A 16,652-nucleotide genomic window follows, 5' to 3' on the forward strand; every position below is an offset into this window, starting at 1 on the left:
TATCTAAGACTAATCCATTTTGGGGATAAAAAAATTTGTTTATCATAATTGTTTTAATGTTTTTTCATCAAAGTAAATAAAGAACAGTTTTAAAACATTAAGGCAAAAAAACTTGTATTAAAAATTATTTTTAAACAAAAATGTTTTTTTCTTACATTTTTTTGTTAACTTAGCATATTATTGAAGAAAAAGATGATTAATTTTGCCACTTTGACAGCCTTCTCAACTCTTTGTGTGTGAACAAGGAATTATGAAACTACCATGGACTATCTTAGATTATTTCTGGCTCATTAATGTTTATTTGACAGGCTAAGATAGTTTAGTAGGCAATTTATTTCGTTATAAGCTCAGTCAATCTGGTTGCATCAAGTTTAAATTAGGAAGTTTGTATATTCTTTGAGCTAATCCTACCATTTTCTGATTCAAGGATTTTATTTAATTTCTAGAATTTTATTAAGATTAAATTTTTTAATGGTTTATTCGAAACTAGAACAATACTTTTAATTAATCGACCGACTAGAATCACAAGTCACTTAATATCATTAGTTGATAACATTTTAACAACAACATATGAAGTCACTTAAAAGGGAAATTATTTAAATGATCGATGTTTTCGATCATTTACCAATATTTTTCTTCTATGTGTGATTTTAAAAAGGAAAAGCAGGGAATGGTTTTAATTAAAAAAGTAGCTCAACAAAAATAATAATTTGAATTCTTTCAGAGAACAATTTTTTATCGATTCTAATTTTCCTTTTAGTGAAAGAGTTTTAAACGACATCCTTATTATTAACGACATCTTATCCTTGGATTACTAAAGGTCTTGAAAAATCGTCAAAAATTAAACAGAAGCTATACATTAAATAATTAAAATCAAAAAATATAATCAAAATTATCAAACTTATAAAAAATTACTTAAAAAGCTTCTTAAAAATGCAAAAAAAAAAAAGAAAAAAAAAATCACTACTAAAACTTGCTTAATAAATACATGCATAACTCAAAGCGCGTCTGGCAAATCATGAAAGAGGTATCTGGAAATTTAAACCTAATACAAATTCACTCCCAAACTTTAAACAAATTGACAACAAATTAATGACTTAAATGATATTGCATTTTAAACAAGTTTTTCAGACAAAATCATTATTAATTATAAAATAAGCAATAGTAACATTAAAGATAAATCTGTCGATGAGTTTGAAACACCAATAAACTTTAATTTAAATGTTACTGAGGTAACTTTTAATGAACTTGAAGTTGCTTTTATAAAAGATCGTCATATCCAGTTGCTTAATGACTTTAATTTAAGTTATTAAAACGAAATAAAGCAACTGGATATGATGAAATTGACGCAAGTGTAAAAGTATAAAGATATTCTTTATAAAATCTGCAGAGCATCTATAACACAAGGTTTTTTTTCCAGATAAACTAAAAGTAGCAAAAATAACTTTAACCTTTAAGACAGGGTATCGTACAAATATTTCAAATGCTTTTAAATTATCAAATTATTTCAATTCGTCCAGTTTTTTAAAAAATAACCGAACTTACTCTCATCTTATAGAAAATAAAATACTATACGAAAACCAAAATGGTTTTTAAAAAAATAATTCAACCGAGCATGCTATTCTTCAACTTATGCGCAATGTAACTGATACTTTTAAAAACTCTTTTTTTATACTAGAAGTATTTATTAATTTGTTCAAAGTATTTGATGCCGTCAATCATCAAATCATGTTAAAAAAACTAATGTAATATGTTATTAAAGATAAAAACCCGTTATGGCTTGAAAGTGACCTTACCAACCTTAAACCTTGTTGTATAGAGTCAACCTTGTTGACTCTATATCTCATCTATAAAGGGAAAAAACATCTTTTAAGTAATATTACAAATAATCTTCATAAATCATGAAACTTGACAACAATAAATTTTGCAGATATTAATATGCTTTTTACTAATATGATAGATTAAATCTCTTTGGTTTAAACTAGGATATTCGAATATCTGATCATCCGGTTAATCTGTCTACTTTTGACTATTCGAAAATCCGGATAATTTTTATGGAATATCCAACAATACCAATACTTTTCAATGAAACAAAAAAATTTTTTTTTTCGCACAAACGACGGGAAACTACCTGGCAAACCTTCGGTACCGGATTTTCAGTGGACCTGTATAGACCTTTTGAGAGGTCCACTGTAGCTTTGCTCATAGGTTACTTTGTGGATCATTAGTGGCACTCCCCAAAAGTGGGTAGCCACTATATCACATGTTAGAAAGTCATCTGCAAGCCACTTATATGGATGCCACTAATGGTCTACTAAGTAACCGATCAGCAAAACTCTAATGAACCCCTCAAAATACCTATGTTCACTGACGGTCCACTGCAAATCAACTGCAGTGTCTTTCCCGCGTGTTCGTGAACAAGCTGGCAAGATATTGCAGTTGATATTAAATTGTAAAACTCGGTGAAATTCATTGATAATCATGCTCAAATAATTCCTTCAAATATACAAAAATATTCCTAAAAACAAAACTTTAAATGAAATAAACAACAAAAGAATTCAAAGGATAAAATATCAACTTTAAAACATCTATGAAGGTGTTTTTAAAATCTATATTAGAAAGCTTAAATCTGTTACAAACGAGTTAAAGTAAAAACTTATCAAAATATAAAAGTAAATGAATGAACGTTGGAATAAACTCCTTATAACATTAATAGTTTTTTTAAAAACAGACAGTATTCCTCAATCAACTAATTATTTTGAATATACTTTAAAATCTACCGCCATTGCTTTACCTGTAGAAATATTTTAAAGTTCACACATCTAATGGTAACAGTAACAATACTAAGTACAATAAGGTCAAAGAAGTTGTAAAAGAATTTTCAAGTGAAAGTGTAGTTGAAAGTCAAAATGCTAATAATTTTTCACAGCAATAAGTGAAAGCGTTGAGTTCATCAGTTACCCATGTGAGAAATAAAATAACGACATTGTTGAAAAAAGATTTTATGCTTTTAACAAACACAAAACAGTAAAGTAGCTGTGGCATAGTGGTAGCGCACTTGCTTCAGAAACAAAGGATCCGTTGTTTAAACTCCACCTCTGGGCAAGTTTTGCGACATCGGTCAGGAAGGAGGCATGATCTTCCAATTAAATGCTCCACCGCGGTGCTCTCTAATAAGACCGTAAGGACATCTTGGGGCATTTAAATAAAATTAAAAAAAAAGAAAAATACTAATTTAATTAAATTGTTAAATACACTTCTAACAATAAAATTAAACTTTACTGTAACAAAATTTTTTCAATTGCAGATCTAACTAGAACAAAAATTAGAACTCGCCTAAAACTTCAAGCTTTTAATCCAATTAATTTTTCATAATAGCATTTAACATTTAAGCATATTTATTAATATTTTTAAGCATAATAACATTTTTTTACATACAATGCATTGCATGTATCTAGCATAAACATTTACAAAATTTTAGGAAATGCATTTATTTTTATCTTTGAACGAGTGGTTTTTATGTAATCTGCAGTTTATTGTTTTTTTTAATGTTAGTCTTTTGGTGTTTTTTTTTTTTTTTTTGTATTTACGATCTGAATCTGTTAACCTACTCAACTGTAAAAATTATTTCAATGATAGTTATTTTTGCTGCGTTAAAGTTTCTCTTACTGCCATTCGAAATGGAGCTATATCATATTTAAATGTTCAATCCACTTCTCGTTCAATACCACGCTCAGATTCAATTTCAGTACCCAAAAAACCTGATTACTTGCTTGAAGAAATACATACAGACGCCGAAGAAACAGATGACGGCGTATTCATTGTACATAAAAATAACAACTTTTTTCCATCATTATCGGATTTAGATGATGACAGGCCTCAATTGTTTTTACAACTTGAATTAAGTGATTTGATCTGAGATCTGACGCTGACTACAAATTATAGTGCTTGCAAAAATGCAAGGTTAAAAGAGAAAAACTTGTTACTAAGAGGTGTTAGAATATCACTTTATTGTACACGTTCACAAAATGCCATTTCATTTTTCAAATGGAAAATGAATTCTGTTATTGCTGTGACATTAAGGGTTTATTTCAATTCTTTTAACAGGAATAACAGTTCTACTGAATGGCGTCTTTTTATTGATGCCTCAAAAACAAGTGTCAAAGCTGTTTTGTTACAAATTGGCAATCAGCTACCATCCTTGTTACATCAGCTACCATTCTTGCCTGTACCATCCGTGCCTGTTGCATATTCAGTGATTATGCGAGAAACCTACAAAAATATAAAAAATATTCTGAATGTCATACAGTATAATAAGCATCAATGAATTATATGCGCTGATCTGAGAGTCGAGAAGATCCAGTGTGATAAAACAAATGCCAAATTTGATTTTGCACCCCAAAATTAAGAAAGTTTGTATATATATATTTTGTCAATGAACAAATAATTTCACTATGTACTTTACAAACAGAAGACAATACATCTTACCACTTTGCTCCTAAAAATAGTTTACTTTATTTACAAGTTTAAATTCTAAAAGAGATAAGTATAAAATTAGTTCTTACATATTTAAGAGTTAAACGTACGCATACATATTAGTAAATACATAAAAAAATAAATGAATACATAACAAAACGACTTGAAAATAAAATAAAAATTTTATCGGTGTAGATTAAATTAATTAAAAAAATCACAGTTAAAGTATTTAAAAAAACTGTGAAACAACAAATGTTGTTTCACAGTTTTTTTTAATACTTTAATTGTGGCTATAGATTTTATGTCATTGTTTAGGATCGAGTTCCACATACGTGGACCCTGACAAGTAATTGAATAGTCCGATTTTTTATTTTTTAAAAGGTGCTTCGTTTTGAACATGATTCTCAAAGTTGAAGAGGCCTTTTTATTTTTTATTTTTTGAGAATCATGTTCAAAACGAGGCACTTATTATTGAAAAGGTGCCTCGTTTTGAACACGATTCTCAAAGTTGAAGAGGCCTTTTTTTTTATTATTTAAACATGATTTTTTAAATTTAAATGTTCATCAAATGATATCCCTAAAATTTTCATTGAATGGACTTTTTTTAATTTAATATTGTTTATAAATAAATCTAGAAGTTTAAGGGTTTAAAGTTTAAGTAAGATATCAGATTTTGTGGGTTTTGTGAATATATATATAGTTCTGAGTTCCCACCACGTCTCTTGTAGTACCGCGCTCAACTTGTTTCTCCGCGCAGCGGCCTTGTTCGTCAAGGTTCTTGTTTTGGAGTTATAGAGTTGGGAGAGGGTTATAACCACAAGTAGCTTCCTCATCTGTAGTGACTTTCTTGGCCTTGGGGAAGTGAATAACAAAAAAGTATATATATATATATATAACAAAACTAATAAAAATGTTGCCTTGGCGATTCTGTTTATAAATTAGACACATTTTTCACTTGTCTAACTTATTTAACGAAGTCAACGAGAAGGTGAACCAAAGGACTTTGCACTCCATTTGTAAACTGTCATGTGGGCTAAGGTTAGCCCTCCATTTCTGAATACGTAGCTTTTCTTGATAGGCAGTTTATGCAAAGTATTAATATTGTTGCCTTAGGTTAGCCCTCCATTTCTGGATTCTTTACTTTTCTTGATAGGCAGTTATGCCAAATTTTTTTTAAAAGTTTTTTTTTTAAATTTTTTATGCTGGTTTTTCTAATTTTCACTAAATATAAGATAAACTTAAATATAAAATAAAATACACGAATATAGACAATAAACAAAAAAGAAATTAATAAATTATTATTAGGTAAAAACAAACTCTAAGCGTCATTCCCCTAAAACATAAAAAAATATTTATAACTCTTTCTATATTAGGAATTATTTCTTGATGATTAGACAAAAAAGCTAAGGAATTAAACCCTGACTTATGCGGCTTCGCATATAAGTTATCAGTCAATCTAGTAACTGGAATTGTTTCCATTGTTAAAAAACCTTACCTAATCTTCGGAAAACCCCTCATATTATTAGACATTAAAGTCTCTGTAATAGTGAATGAGATCACAGGTTGATTGTTCCAAAATGTTTCCCACAAATCTAATTCAGTATGAATTGATGTAGGATGAGGCATATCGAATATATAAAAATAAAAAAATTCCATAAAATCTAACTTCCAAAAATTTTTTTCTTTATTTTTTTTAAAACATTTGCAGCAATACCAGATAAACCTTTGTAAACAACTATCTCACCTTCATCAAATCTATCTTCTAATTCTTTAATTAAATGATCTAGAAGAGGAGATGTGAATGAATATTTGAGATAATCTAAAACTGTGTCAGAGGGATAATTATCTCTATAAATTTATCTGCCACAGAGCTTTGGTTTAACTTCTGAAACATCAAAAGTCTTAGCTAGATCAAGAGAAATTAAGTACCATTCGTTATGGTAGACAAAAATATTTTTTTTTAACCTAAAATTTGAGTTGTTAAACAATTTATTTTATTACACTGTTGTGATATATCAAACTCTTTAGTTTGGAGAACAACAGTGATGGCATAGAAATAGCCCATTATTTGTTTTGTTAAAATCAAGCTTAAAATAAAAGAAAAATTTGTCATAAGATTTAAAAAACATGAGGCTTTTGAAAAAGTATCAATATTATAACTCTTACTTAGGCATGGAAATGTTTGGGAGAGATAGCAGTGGAGTTTTTGACAGAGTTATTTAACAGATTCTTGGAAGGTCAGAAGATTCCTGAGGAGTGGAGACATAGCATAATAGTGTCAATTTTAAAGAATAAGGGCGACGTTCAGAGCTGTAGTAATTACAGGGGAATAAAGTTGATCATTCACAGCCTGAAAATCTGGGAAAGAGTAGTGGAAGCTTGGCTTAGAGGAAAAGTAGAGATCTGTGAGCAGCAGTATGGTTTCATGCCAGCTAAGTGCACCACAGATGCTATATTTGCTCTGAGAGTGTTAATGGAGAAATATAGGGAAGGACAGAAGGAGTTACATTGTGTGTTTATGGACTTAGAGAAAGCTTATGATAGAGTTCCGAGACAGGAGCAGTAGTATTGTATGAGGAGGTCAGGAGTAGCGGAAAGGTGTGTGAGGGTAGTGCAGGATATTTATAAGAACAGTGTGACAGTAGTATAAAAAACGGATTCTGGGCCAAAATTTTACAGCTATATCCTTAACTACAATCTCATTTCATATTTCAACTATAAACATATCCATATTCTCATAAGTCATTTCAACCAGTCTAAGTATGAAATGCCGTTTCTGTGGATGCATTATCAAAAAAAGTGTGCGTGCTTAATAATATATAAGATAAAAACTATAATATATTATTGTTACAAACTCTGAGCTATTTTTTGTAATGTTAAATTAATCTATAGCTCATTGAGGTTCTTAAGTGTAAAAGAAAACATGTCCTACTACATCAAAACTTCCAGATTGTCCAACTTTTGCATCACCAGAGTTTAATGTAACTCCTAATCTTTTTCCAGTAGTAACACTAGGCATGGAATCAGTAAAATTTCTGTAAAATGAGATAGTAGTTGTAGAACCAACTGAATCACTTGATTTATACAATAGTCCAGTTGAGTCATTTTCAAATGAATTAATATTAACACTGTTCCACAAAGAAAGATAAAAGTCTTCTAAACCTGATGAGGCGAATTTACATAAACTATTCTGATCAAATCCAGGAAATACTGTATAATTATTTCCGTTATAGGGAGTCCGCGGTTGTATAACAGAGTTAGTACTTACTGGAGAATTTTTTGCATCATACATGCGTACCCGAGATTCCCACCAACCTCCAGATACTCCAATAATATGCATTCTTATATACTTAAGATAAACACTTAGACCAGCATTGTCTGAAGTGTCTAATAAGATATATTCATTACCATAAGTTGTGTTCATAAATCTAAATGTTTCTGAGTATAATTTAATAGGTGACAATGATTGAGGTATTGATGTAGTCATTGTAATATTAGGTTGTATCCAATATGTAACGTTTTGACTAGTTTTATTGTATAATTGAATTACTAGATTAGTAGTAAATGGCAAATTAAGTGTAATGTATCCTCCTAATGCATTAGCTGTATATACATTACAACCTTGTAAAGAGTTTTCATAAAATGATCCACCAAGTGGTGAAAATAATAAATCACAAGCTAAAGGAATATTATTATCTCCAACACTCTGTGTAGAAGTAAAAAAATCTCCTATACAAAGTGCATGATCTGCATATATTCTAAGAAATAAATTACTTGGAACGTTGTTATTAGGATCTAATCCTTGGAATGCTCACCATAGTTTTCTGAGAATACCAGGACCAGTAGATTGCGTAAAAACTGTTGTTGCATCAGAACCTGTATTTGGTGGAATAGTCTGTTGTTTTAATCCAAGGCACGTTAAACTTGAATTTGGTATTATTCCTCATTCATTAAGATTAAGTGATTTATTATCACCATAATTCTTTGTAGCAGCATCTTGTGAGTTAGTAGGTTCTGCTACATTTATTAATTTATTAGAATTCATATTAATATTACTAGTTGCATTATTTTGTCCATCTCTCCTAATGAACAAGTTATTAGCTTGAGATATTATTAAATCATCTACATCTACATCTGAGTTGGTAGTACCAAATATATCAATAGTCATTTTATATATAAAGAAGAAATTTTTTAATTTTAAAAAAAATTACCATAGATTATTAATAATATACTGAAAATCATGTCCCTCATCTAGTTTTTTTAAAACATATAAACACAAGTGTCCACATAATGAGGTATTTCCAAATTGAACTCTTTCACTATTATAATAAACAGGACCTTGAAACCCTTGCGTACTTGAATCTCATGTATTTAATATTCTACATTTTTTTCTTTGTGCATTTTTAGGTAATTTATTTCTTACAAATACACCTCTAAAATGTTTCATATTTAATTTTTTTGCTGCTTTGATCAAGTGAAAATTTGTTAGTGGTTCATTAGATAGAATTATTCCTTCAACATCTATAAATTTGTTCATTTTTATAATATATTATATTATAAAAGTTTTTATATATAGATTTCAATGTGATTGTAGTAACCTTTACATGGATCATATTTATCAATTTTTTGACTGTAATAGATGGAAAAATCTACATTGTTAATACAGTCTTCACCGTAAAATTTGAAATGTTTTTTTACTGCGTTTATTATGTCTTTTTGTTTCATAAGAAGTGTTTCTTTATCAATATTAATTACCATTATTTTTATTATCTTTATTACACCATTGTTACTAATCAATAAAGTTTTTAATTTTAATTTTCGTTTTTTAGAATTTTATATTATCAAATTATATATAAATAATTTATTTCTATCATATTAAAAAAAATATTTTTTCTTGTCATTACATCTTGTTGCCTGAGTTTGTGCCTGCTGCATGAGTTTGTGCCTGCTGCTTGAGTTTATGCCTGCTGTCTTAAATTATAATCTTGATTTGTAGTGCCCATATGATAATGTGTGTATTCCATCTTCTAAAATAACTCTTTTATCGTCTTCTGGGCTTAATGTTATTTTATTGACCACTTCTGTGTAAATTTCATGTGAATATGATCTTATTACATTCATTTTTCTCATACATTAGAGTTTTGCTCAAATCTAATACACACATTCCTAAGTAAATTGGTTTAGCATATTTTAATTTTGTTCTTTTCATATACATTGCTATTAAGTTTTCATCAAATATTGTTCTACTTTCAAAGTTCGGTTTTGATGCTAGTTTAATAGCTTCATATCTGTCTGTTACTAATATAAAATCAATTCTGTTTTCAACATTCTCCATTGTTTTTTCAAATACTGAATTGTTCATGAGTTTTAATAAGTCTTTTTCAAAATCATTAGTTGCTTTAGTTCTATGCTTTGTATTTAGTTCAATGTATGCATTTAGCCATGCTCTTCCTTCAAATTTTATTCGTCTATGAATTTTAGTAATCTTTAATCCTAATCTTTCATATAGTTTTAACTTTTCATACTGTACTATATACTTTTTCTTATTATTCAAGTTGGGGACTAATTTTTCAACTTTATCAATATTTATTCTTTCAGATGCGATAGGATAATCGTTATGTTCATCATGTAGATGTTCAGGATAATCTAAATCTACTTCTAGTATACATGGAATTGATTTCCAGTTTTCTTTTTCATTTTCGACCATCCATTTAAAACCATGTGTTGAAAGTGGTTTACTCATTGCCCATCCATATAAATTATTAGCATCTAATTATTGGATGAATGTTGATGGTTTGCTTTGATCATACTCATTACCCATGTACTTATTATTAGAAGTTCCTAAACTATTTGATATCATGCTAATTCCACCTGTCTTTATCATTAGTATCATATCGTAATCACTTAGCAATTCTAATTTTATTTTTGTTTTCTTCAATGCTGCAGCCCAAGCTAATCCTGGTGATGTATAATACTAATCAGGATCTAATTTATAACAATTCATACAAAATCTCTAAAATTTTCAAAGACGTCAGCTAGTAAAAGCACATCTGAAATATTGTACATGTCATGATAATCTCTAAATGTTTTGCAATTAAACTCATTCCATACATTTTGTGCATGATAGTAATCACCCTCACTTATATCTTCATCGTTTAATTTTGAAAAGAATGATTCTTTTGGTGGTAATTGTGTCTCATTAAATCTGTTAATAGAATCAACCCAATCATATGGGTATACACCTTTTTCTGAGTAATAAATCTAATTTTTTCTTTGAATGTATTTTTCCGATATTTTTACTCTGGTCTTTTGCTAAATTCTTTGATAAAGCATCTAAACTAGAAGGCATAAATCTATAACTATCTAAGAAACGAAGTTCACGTTTAACTTCAAATTTCTTACCTTCTTTAATATACTCATCGACTTTAATTTCTCTAGAAAAGCTAATATACTTTTCTTTATTGTTTGGTATGCAACTCAGTTTTTCTCCTGATAATTTCTTTATAAATAAGTGAGAATCATAACCAGATAAATTGTGAAATAGTACTGGAAAAATATTTGGAATTTTATAATTTAAATTACAATTTTGATGAGCAGCACCTCTATATTTTCCAGTAGTATGACAATGGTCACGTACTTTATCTTTTCCAAGATCTTTTCCGCAAATGTGTAATGATATTGCTGCATTAAAATTAGGCTTGTTTTCAGGAGTAAATATCATCTTTTTTGGAAATTTAATCATACTACAAAATTTTTATGATATCTTCTTGTAAATTATCAACAAAAATTTGTGCAACATCATTATTTTCACTACTTGCAGTAAATGTGACTGGACTGCTTTGATAAAAACATTAATCAAAACATTTAATATAATAACAGAATGAACTTGGAATATATTTTTAATATTGTTTAGTATAAGATTCATTCGGATTCAGTTCACAAGTGTCAATTTGTTTTATAAAAATTTCAAAGTCTGCATATACTACAGACGGAATTCTCATTGATTTATTGTGACTAGTAAATTGCATTGTTGAATTTGGTGGTGGAAGTTCGATACGTACTGAATCATGTGTATCACAATAAGACTTATGATTAGATAATGATTCTTCAGAATTAAACCCTAATAACCAATTTCTACAATAGTAATTTTTAAAATGATTATTAGATGTTTGTGATGAAAGTCATCTGCTTAAATTTTTTATTAAACAGTAATGATTAGATCCTTCGGATCCATAAGAATTCGTTTCGCCATTTGAGAATAATAGTAAAACTATTAAATGTTTGCGAACATTATTCTTTGGTACATGCAAAATATGATCTTATGAATTTTCATAACCATATGCATTGACACTGATATCTTGATTGTTCTTTTCAAATTGTGTAATTTGATTCAAGGATACTGGAAAATCTATTTTATCCCAGTTTATTTTTTCAGCTTGATCTTTAGGCTCTTTATCTACTCTTTCAGGATGATTATCTGTTGGATTTAATGCCCTTGCGGTACACCACTTGAAACATTAATTATCTTTATTCTTTATATTAATCATTGCTTTTTTAGTTGCTAAATTTTTATCAAGTGGAATATATGATTTAGCTTTAATAGGATTATAATCAATAATATTGATATCCATCTTTTCAACAGAAACAAATCTCCAACCTGATCCTGCTTGTTAGTATAATGATAATGATTCTAAAATTTTCTGCTTTGATATATCATAAAACTCGTCTAAATCTGTTGTTTCTAATACAACTTGTTCATTCGTTCTAAATGGAACAGATGTGATTATAGTTTCTCCTGTTTAAATATCAGTACGCTCTATTTCACAATAGAGATCTATATAAACCTTTGAATTTCTATTTTCGTTTAGTACTTTAATAGCACTATTTTTAGCAGCATTTATGAAAAATAAAGCATTGTAACTTTCTATCCCTTTAGCTGTGGATTGTTTTGCTACATTTTTTAATAGCTGATTTCTTTAATTTAAATTTTATTGGTTTTTTTGTAAAACTTATTATACAACTCTACTACTTTAGATTTTAATGCTTCAATCTTTTCATTAGCTGATTTTTTAATTTTATCAGGAACAAAAGACATAATCCAAATTGCAATCGGAATGTATATATTAGATTCTTTTCGAGATATTGATGTATTAGTTGCAATAAAAGGTGTAGGAGTTAAAATTGAAGATGATATAACTGGAATAGGATAATCTAATAGATATTCCGTACTCATCTGTTCGACTGATTGCATCGGTGTTTGCAATAACGCTCTTATAAGATCATCTTTTCTCACTCTAGAATGATTTTTAATTTTTCGCTCTTTTGCGATTTTTTTTAATTCTATGACATTTTTATTTTCCATTTTTATATAGCAAGATACTTTTTTTTAATTTTCGTTTTCTTTAAATGATTTTTCTAAATAAAAAATCTTGTCAATATTTCATATGAAACTTTACATATAAAATTTAAATGCATCCCCATCCTCAAATTCTACAATAATAAGTAATATTTCGATAATTTGCAATATCTTGCTCTTTTGTAATTGTCAATGTTCTATGTATAAAAGATGTGGGAGTTAAAATTTCTTAAGATGTTATATCAGGAATAGGTTCATCAAGTAGATACTCCGTATCCATATTAATTTTTATATATGTAAGATAACAATTCAATCGCATTAGGATTTTTAGATAACATAATCCAATCTACTTTATCTAAATTATCTTTCAATAATTCAATTGCATTTGGATTTTTAGACAAATAACTCCTATCTACTTTATCTAAATTATCTTTCACTAATTCAATCGCATTTGGATTTCTAGATAATTCTTCCCAATCAACTTTATCTAAATTATCTTTCAATAATTCAATCGCATTTAGATCTGAAGATAATTCTTTTCAATATACTTTATCTAAATTATCTTTCAATAATTCAATCGCATTTAGATCTGAAGATAATTCTCTCCAATATACTTTATCTAAATTATCTTTCAATAATTCAATCGCATTTGGATCTGAAGATAATTCTCTCCAATATACTTTATCTAAATTATCTTTCAATAATTCAATCGCATTTGGATCTGAAGATAATTCTCTCCAATATACTTTATCTAAATTATCTTTCAATAATTCAATCGCAGTTGGATTTCTAGAATTTAATTTTTCAGAATTTAATATTTCAATCTTACAAGCATTATCAATCTTCCCATCACGCATTTCAAGATATCCATATCCATGCCCAGTTCCACGCATAGCACTATATAAGGATTTATGTACTTTTTCTTCTCCTGTTTTTATGTTTGTTAATTTAATAGCGACTGGTTTTTTCTTAATTTTTCTTAATCTTTCATATTTTGGATCTATTTCTTTTTTCTCTTCTTTTACTGGATGTATTCTAGGTCGTCGAACTGATCTTTTCTCATTTACTTCCTTCACTTCAGCCATAATAGATTCTTTATCTAATAACTTATTTTCCATAGCAATCAGTGGCAATGTAGCAATATTGTCAGATGTTTTTGAAATGTTATTTTCCTCTAATAGATTTTTTAAACTTTTCTTTGTATAAAACATTTTTATTATGTAAAGAAAAGAATTTAATTAATTTTCAAAAAACTTTAATTTACAAAAATTAATTAATTTTCAAAAATTTATTAAACAACATTCAATTTATTACCATCTGATTGAAGTTTCATCATTCTATCAGATAATGCAAGAGCATATGCCTGAGTATTTGCTGGAACATTTGTATTAAATGTTGCACTATTTTGTACTTGTATTGTTGATGATTTTAATCTTTCTGTTTGTTTGCTAATATCAAAAACAAAGATTGAGTACAAATCTCTATAGTCAGAAGGACTTATAATGCTGTTTGCATTCAATTCATTCATTCCATAAATTTTTCTCTAAAAATAGATGCTTCTCTGTAAATGCTTGAAATTTGCTAATTTGGAAATGACAAATTATAATCAACAGCAGGACACCTTTCATTATTATTAAGCATAATGTACATAATTTTCAAGTCACAATGATCAAATATTGAAGCATTAGCAGTTTGGTCAACAGTTCTACTTGTTTGAAATCCGACAATAATGTATCTTGTATTTTCAGGAGATGTCTTTACGCATAATTGCCAATTAAATGAAGTAGATTGTGGAACAGTTGTAGTATCAAACTGACGCATTTGAAAACTTACTGGAATTGTTACTTTTTTTTCAATTTCCCCATGAAGTTTAAACTTTTCAGTATCTGCTGGGATCAAATTTGGCATAAACAATGATATTTCATTAAGATTAACTACTCCTGCAGCTACAGCAGCAAGTCTAAAAATTGCGTTATTATCACTTTGCCTTGTAAGAGTTGTTGTATGTTTAAGCCCATAAATAACTTTGTCATAATCATCACAGAATCCAAAAATGTGGCTTAAAGGTACGCAAAATGAAAATGTTCCTTTTGTAGTTGGTTTCTGAATTATGTATGCTTGTCTTATTGCAAACCCTTGATTATCAGTAAGTACTGCTGTTGATGTATTATCTTTATATCACAATTGATTTAATCCTTGCGCTAATTGAAAATCATTTGCATAATTAAGCATTCCTAACATTGTAGTTGTTTGACCTGGATAATAAACAGCTTCTACCTCTTGGTTTGATAATTGGTATGTTATTCAACTAAATAAATGCATAATACCATTATTTGTAAGCGTCACCGAATCTGTATTTGCATAAGCTGTTCCATCAGCTTTAACAAATTGTCCTTCAAATAAGAGATAAGCTTTAGATGGAAGTGTAAACAAATCTTGTTGCTCAATGTTGATTCTTATTTCTCCAGGACCATTTAGATTTGTACCACTAATTGGTTCATATTCATGTTCTTCATATCTTTCCATTCCATTATCTACAATTGGCATTTCTGTAAAATTAAATACTTCAGAAGTCGTCATTTTATTTTTTTATATACAATATAAAAAATTTTTTTTTGATTGACAATTCTTAAAAACAATTAAAAAAAAAAAATTTAGAAATTCTACGAAAGTCTACGCAAGTCTAAGCGTAGCTCATTGATTTCACAAGTGAAATCTACGTAAGTCAAAGGCCGCGTCCTTTTGTAACTAGATCTTCTATTCTTTAGCATTTTTATTTGATACTTTTTTTACTGATCATATTGCAGATCCCATCATCAATTTATTTATATTTGTTGTTATATCATCATTATATTTTAGACCTTTAGATCCAGATTTCATTTGATCTTTAGATGCTACCAAATTTGAAATTATTTCATCAATTTTTTTATTAATAATAGGTTTTGAAACTAATTTTGAAGATGTTTTATCAATTATTTGTTTTCCTTTTTCAACTGCAGCATTTCTAGCAGCTTCTATTGCTGATGTTGCAAGTTCTTTTCCTGCTGATTTAGCAGCAGTTATTGCAGTTTTTCCTAAATCAGTAGCAGCCATCTTCTTCAACATAGCTGATGATACTCTTGTTACATTTGACGCTTTTATTCGTTTAAATAAATCTCTTATGCTTTCGAATATACCACTTCCTCCAATAGCATATTTCTTTATATATCTCTTATTATCAACAATTGGCATTTTTTTATGTACTATATATTTTTTATACACTGATATATCATAAATTATATTGTATTGCTTTATACTGTGAACCATCTATTATACCTTGTCTTAATAATTCATCACAAATTGCAACAGCTTCATTTCTTGTTCCAGTGTTACCTGCTTTCCATGCAGCTATACATAAATCAAGCTTTTCAACTAATGCATCAGGGTCGCTAGGAAGAATTATAGTTTGTATTCTTCCTCCAATTCCATTTCCTTTTGATTCACGCTTCCTATTTTCTTTTATGTCTTTCCAAATAGGAGTTATTATTTCTCTGTATTTTCCACTACGAGAAGACTTTGGTTTGTTTGGTTTTTCAGAAGTAATTGCATCTGTTTTTTTAATATATCTCTATATTCCTTAAGATTATCTTCATTATTTATTCTCTTATTAGGATTAAACTTTACTATCAACTCCCAAAACCAGGAGTACCATAATATTTTTCATCATCGATAATTATATCATTATCATTAAAATGTATTGGTTTCTTTCCTATATAAAATATATTATCTTTAGAATGTATTCCAAATGTAGTATCTGTAGATTTTTTACTATTAGCATACA

At 28.4% G+C, this 16,652-nt stretch overlaps 1 protein-coding gene across 1 annotated transcript; it reads right to left on the reverse strand.

The window, feature by feature from the left end:
* Positions 1 to 14,413: 14,413 nt before the first annotated feature.
* On the reverse strand, positions 14,414 to 15,412 carry LOC136092112 (uncharacterized). Its single transcript, XM_065819831.1, has 2 exons — positions 15,160 to 15,412; positions 14,414 to 15,003 (listed from the first exon to the last, which is right to left on the reverse strand). Exons 1-2 carry the CDS (start codon positions 15,410 to 15,412, stop codon positions 14,414 to 14,416), a joined length of 843 nt encoding a protein of 280 aa, XP_065675903.1.
* Between the last annotated feature and the right edge of the window lie 1,240 nt (positions 15,413 to 16,652).

The sequence above is a fragment of the Hydra vulgaris genome, chromosome 15, assembly GCF_038396675.1.
Source record: "Hydra vulgaris chromosome 15, alternate assembly HydraT2T_AEP".
Lineage (NCBI taxonomy): Eukaryota > Metazoa > Cnidaria > Hydrozoa > Anthoathecata > Hydridae > Hydra > Hydra vulgaris.